Source organism: Pieris rapae, chromosome 1 (assembly GCF_905147795.1).
Source record: "Pieris rapae chromosome 1, ilPieRapa1.1, whole genome shotgun sequence".
NCBI lineage: Eukaryota > Metazoa > Arthropoda > Insecta > Lepidoptera > Pieridae > Pieris > Pieris rapae.
In genome coordinates this window covers 1,182,221-1,188,291 of record NC_059509.1, presented here as the reverse complement: position 1 = coordinate 1,188,291, position 6,071 = coordinate 1,182,221, and the positions used below count along the sequence as shown (strand labels likewise).

The window sequence follows — 6,071 nt, the reverse complement described above, 5'->3', positions numbered from 1 at the left end:
CTATAAAATTGCATCTAACTGTACGCAACGAATGTTCAACCACGACACGTTCACAAAGCGAATGCGCGGATCAGCCGAGTTAAAAATATTTTTGGGACCACCCTCATGGCCCTCAATTTATTTTATCAACTAAATATGATTCTATTCCGAACAGTCCCCCGTCCCAGTCAGGCTTAACATGACTGAGTCTAAAACCGGAGGCTGGTAGCAAAGGTTATGCCACTGGAAGACGTGACAAGCAGGCCAACAATTTTCGGGTTGGTACAGCCAACCTGGAGCCCACCATAAGGGATGGTCTAATATTACTGGAGCCTCACAACCTCGAGATGCACAGTCTGCCGGATTAAATTCTCCAGGTACATGCCTCCAATCCAAGGTCACAACAGATTGCTGAATTTGACAAACCCTATTTGCCACAAATACTTCCAAAACATGAACTGACGCTTGCAGCCATGCAAGAACTATCTGACTATCAGTCCAAGCAAAATACTTCTGAATATTCATTTTTTGGCCAAAAATGGATTTAACATGGTTTATCAAACGTGTCAATAGAACAGCACCTGATAACTCTAATTTAGGAATTGTTAAGCGTGTTCTTACCGGTGCAACCTTACTCTTTGCCATAACTAGTTTAACCGTTACAACACCAGATTGATTGACAGAACGAATATAAACTGCAGCAGCATAACCACTTTCCGATGCATCACAAAAACCATGAATATCCACTATGCATTTCCCTGGTGGCAATAAAGACCTATCAATTTTAATCAATTGAATTTCAGGAAGCGACGAAACAAACCTAACCCAAACACTTAACAATTCACCAACTAAAGGGGCATCCCATGTTAATCCTTGTAACCAAAGCTTTTGTATAAAACATTTTGCCCAAAAAACAACTGGAGCTAACCATCCATTAGGATCGTATATCCTGGCTACAGTTGAAAGTACTACACGCTTTGTCCAAGATTTAATTACATCTATGTCTTGCACTCGAAAGGTAAATATATCACCTAACGGTTGATACTGAATACCTAATACTGCAACAGCGTCAGGGTTGTCCACGTTCTGAAAAATATAAGGATGTTGTTGATGATCCTCGGGTAAACCAGCAAGAACAGCTTGTGAGTTAGACACCCATTTCCTTAACTCATATCCACCAGCCTTAAGAATCCCAATTAGCTTATCGCGTAGTATCAAGGCTTATTTCTCATTTGCAGCTCCAGTGCAAATGTCATCAACGAAAACATCACTATTCAAAACATCAGCTGCTCTTGGAAATTGCAAACGTTCTCGCTCAGCCAATTCTAACAATGTATGAATAGCAATATAAGGACTTGATCTGAGTCCGTATGTATTGGTATTTAATTCAAATACTGTAACTGGATCGGATTCCTTTTCACGCCACAAGATAAGTTGATAGCAACGGTCATCAGTATGAATTACAGTTTGCCTAAACATCATTTTAATATGTGCAACAAATACAATCTGATGTCTTCTAAAATTTGTTAAAATATCACCAATGTCACGATGTAACTTTGGGCCCGAATGCAAACATTGATTTAAAGAAACTCCATTGGAAGTAGGCGCTGAGCCATCAAAAAACCACTCTTATTTTACCACTTTTAAACACAGCATGATGTGGAATGAAGTAGTGCTCCTGTGTGCGCCAATCATAATCAGAAACTGACATATGTCCGAGCTTAAAGTACTCGTCCATAAACTCTATATACTTAGCACGAAAAGTAGAATCTCTCTTCATTCGTCTCTCCATGGATGTTAACCTTTTCTCAGCTAAAGACCTGGAGTGACCCAAAGGTGGTCGGGATGGTAAAAAAGGTAACCTCGTGACAAACCTACCCGAACGGAGACGACCAGTGTTATTCTGAAAAAACAATTCACATTCTTGGTGCTCCGGATTTTCACGAGCCGCTGTGGGAGGCTCTTCGACTTCCCAAAACCGTTGAATGGCTTCAGCAAGTGAGAGTCCCACACACAAGTTACCATCTTCAACGCTAAGAGATTCTATTGGAAACACAGGACCCATAATGACATCACCAAAATCAGTTGTGACTGCTACTAAACCCGCTGGTTGTAAAAGTGTGCTTTTACTTAGCCGCAACATTCCCAAAACTTCTGCTCCGAGTAGCAAATCGATTTGACCTGGAATATGAAATGTACAATCCGCTAAGTTTAGACTACGTGTAAAATCTAATATCTCCGATGGTAATTTAACAAGTGGGTGTCTGCCCATAACATTATCTAAAATTATGGCAGAAATTGTAATCTGTGGCTGAGAGCATTGAACAGGAGAAAAAGTAAGTGTAACTTGTCCCCGCAAACCAGCAATCTTAGAGCCACCTACACCAAATATACTCCCGCTAGCAGGGAAAATACGCAACTGTAACCTATCCACCAAATCCATTGACACCAAACTTCCCTGTGCTCCAGAATCCAAAATCGCACGCGTGGTTACCTGCTCACCTGATGGAGAACCAACACAAATCTGTGCGGTGGGTAACAAAACAGTAATAGGAGATGTAGGAGTTCTAGTAGGGACGTGACCTAGTCAATATCCTTCTGGTTCAGGGACCCGCTGGCCTAAACGAGGCCACTCAGAAAAGGGCAAAGGCCTTACAAAATCACGACGTTGCTGTTTAATAACAGGTGATGCACAAGAGTCATAATTATCTTTGCTCTTAGGAAGTTGTTGCTGATCAGAGGTGACACGAGTCCTGTCATGAGACCTTAAGTTTCCCCCGCCCCTGCAGGGTGGTGGCTGCCTCCGATGATAATCATAATAACCTGATCCTGTACGGTGCCTGGAAGCATGACCAAAACTACAGTGTCTAACCTTCACACCACCATTCCACTGATCACCTGTATTTTGCATATCTTCAACAAACTCCCGTGCCGGTGCAGCTGATTGGGGTGAACCATTCATATTACCACAAAGTATAATGTGATGATCGCCATTACATTGTTTGCATGGTCGTGACACTTGGCATTGTGATGCCAGGTGCTTACCTAAACAACCATAACACCACTTCCGCTGTCGGGCAATATTTCGCCGTGCTTGAAAACGTAACGCTAAAAACTTTTGACATGACACTACGGTGTGATCAGGGACTCGACAATAAACACAACATTTGCCTGAATGTTGAGTTGCCACGTTATAAACTCGCTGGTCAGGGCGTCGCATTAAGCGCATATGCTGTTGTCGCGGCCTAGTAGAAATTGGGGCCGGCGTCGTGGACGGCGCTGGAACATTATCCTGTCTGCGACACTCATCCTCTAAAAACAAGATCAATTCATCAAACGTGGGAAGATGAGTGGTTGAATCTCCACCATACGCCTGTTCAAATCGGGTGCGCATATCTAAATTTAGTTTTTGTAATGTAATATGCAACAAAATAAAAGACCAACTATCTACAGGCAAATTTAAACCCCTTAAGCCATTAATTGCCACTAATAAAGGATTTAAAACTTGAATTCTTAAGTTGTGGCTCTGCACATTACTATGTAAATTTAAAATGACATTTACGTGGCTATCCGCTAGCCTACGTATATTTTGATACCGCCTCATTAGTAAATCTCTGGCTATATCATAATTGTTGTCCACAAGTGCTAAATGTTGGACTAACCCTTTAGCCTCCCCGGTGAGACTAGCCAACAAATATGCCAACTTTTGCGCAGATGTTAAATCACCCCTTGAGTGCACTAAACTATCGAATAAATGTATAAACGCCACCCATTGGCTTAAGTCGCCACTAAAATGGGGCAAATCTAATTTGGGTAACCTACCTATAATACCACTTGAAGTTAAACTATCCTTCGATTGAAGGTTATTTGACTGAGTAGCCGAATTTAATTTAATAATACCAACGGCTTCCCTGATTTGATCAGCCAAATCCTCAGCCTGATCCATGTCTCCACAAACCTTGTCCATCACCTCCGGTTCCAAACCCAATTCAAGCAATGCCTGATACGATTTATATAAATCTTTCATCCTTTCCTCTAACGCGTCACTTCTTGATAGAAGGGCCTGTACGCGATCTTTTCGCGAAATATTTAAAACGGCCGATCCTAGCCACCGCAATACACCAGCTATTTGTGCCTTGTGCGAAACCGCCATTATATAAAAGTATAAAAGTACAAACAATAGCACAAAAATCAAATAAAAAGCAAATTATAATAAGCGGCTAATAACTTATTACAAACAACGATTTATAACACTATCAAAACACTATAATCCCTACAAACATAACAAGATATATGCATTAATAAGTTATGAACCCAGGACTTATATACCGAAAAATCATTAACTAAAATGGAACCACGCTCTGCTACCAACAAATTATGTATCACAAAGAACGGTTCGGTGGCCGTCGATACGTAATCTTATACTAAAATAAGTCCTGAGTACATACTTCAAGGTTGCTCCTTGTTAGGGCGAAAGGCACAAAAAAACACGTCAGCCGTAAGGATGGATAGATTGTTAGTTTTGGGAACAAGAAATGTTAGGACTGATGCTGTACCTTGCCTTACAATAATAGTTCACGAATACGCACAAAAACACTCACTATAATAGTCTAAATGGAGGACGTAACTATTGACAAGAGATGCACAAAAAAACACTATAAAATTGCATCTAACTGTACGCAACGAATGTTCAACCACGACACGTTCACAAAGCGAATGCGCGGATCAGCCGAGTTAAAAATATTTTTGGGACCACCCTCATGGCCCTCAATTTATTTTATCAACTAAATATGATTCTATTCCGAACAATTTGAGTACTTCGATATTTGGAAATTATTTGTCAATCAACAGAATTAGAATGGCCCGTTATAGTAACGAGACCGGAGATGGAAATATTGATCCAGCATCCATAGTTTCTAACGTTAAAAATAATATCAAGCAGGTACGTGCTGAATTCAAAATATATAGCGGGTATTGGATAATGCGTCATTTGATTGGGGCTTAACTACATTTGTGACGCTGTTATAGGAAATTATAAAAGAGCTTCTACATGGATCATTTCAAGACAATAAAACAAAGCTTGGTAACGATGCTCTAACTTTGGTTGTCGAAGTGGCAAAATGTCTTGTCACAGAAACTTGCCTTCGGGCATCTAGCCAAGCATTAAAAGAAAACTGCGACAAAGTTGACATTGAGCATGTTGAAAAATGTTTACCACAGCTGGTTAGTATTGCTCTTACAAAGAGTGGTTTCTAGGGTCATAATGTAAAATAAAAATATTCTTCATTTCAGATGCTGGACTTTCCATAACTGTGAAAAAAATTTCAAACTTTCTCATAGGTTTTTTTACACACATGACATCCAATATGTGCCATTATCATAATGTTCTACGAGTTAATTTATTTATGAGAATATATTTTCTAAATTGACTTATTTTTGTTAATGAGAATGGAGCCCAATATATAATATTAATAAATTATTATGTGGGAACTTGTAGTTTTATTAACCTAAGCAGTGTCTTCTACAACTAAGCAGCAGTAGGTGACTAATGAATGACAGTTTTCGTCACATAAAATGATAAGGTATGGAAACAATTTTTTTTTAAAACTTTATTTTACTTTTTTTTTAACAGTAGGACTGTACATAAACTACTCAGTAACAGTAAAAGCTTGTAAAAAATACTTTATTTGACAAGATATATTTTACAAATACAAGTTTTAACACTACCTAATTATTCATTCTTATTTAGGGAACTTTAATTAAAAACAAATTACTTGAAAAAAATTTCATGCTTGTAGTACAAAATAAAAAAAATGTTTTAAATTTTATTACTAATACAATATATATTTCTTTCGATAAAAATTACAGATTGTGTTAAGTTTTAATACAAAAATGTGTTTTCTTTCACACATAATTATACTTGACAGTACACATATTTATGAAATTTTTTTTTGTTCAAACAAAAACTATTTTATGAATTACATTTGTGCAGCAGTTTGAGGAAATAACTTTTAAAACAATTACAATGATTTTCAGGGTCTGTTTCACAATGTCTGCATAAGTTCCAAATAAGCTATTTATTACTTATTGAT

General features: G+C 38.3%; 1 protein-coding gene across 1 annotated transcript; it reads left to right on the top strand.

The window, feature by feature from the left end:
• The first annotated feature begins 4,793 nt into the window (after positions 1-4,793).
• LOC123689601 (centromere protein X-like) lies at positions 4,794-5,469 on the top strand. Its single transcript, XM_045630557.1, has 3 exons — positions 4,794-4,921; positions 5,008-5,202; positions 5,272-5,469. The coding sequence occupies exons 1-3, from the start codon at positions 4,838-4,840 to the stop codon at positions 5,287-5,289; spliced, it is 297 nt and encodes a 98-aa protein (XP_045486513.1). The 5' UTR covers positions 4,794-4,837; the 3' UTR covers positions 5,290-5,469.
• Positions 5,470-6,071: the final 602 nt, after the last annotated feature.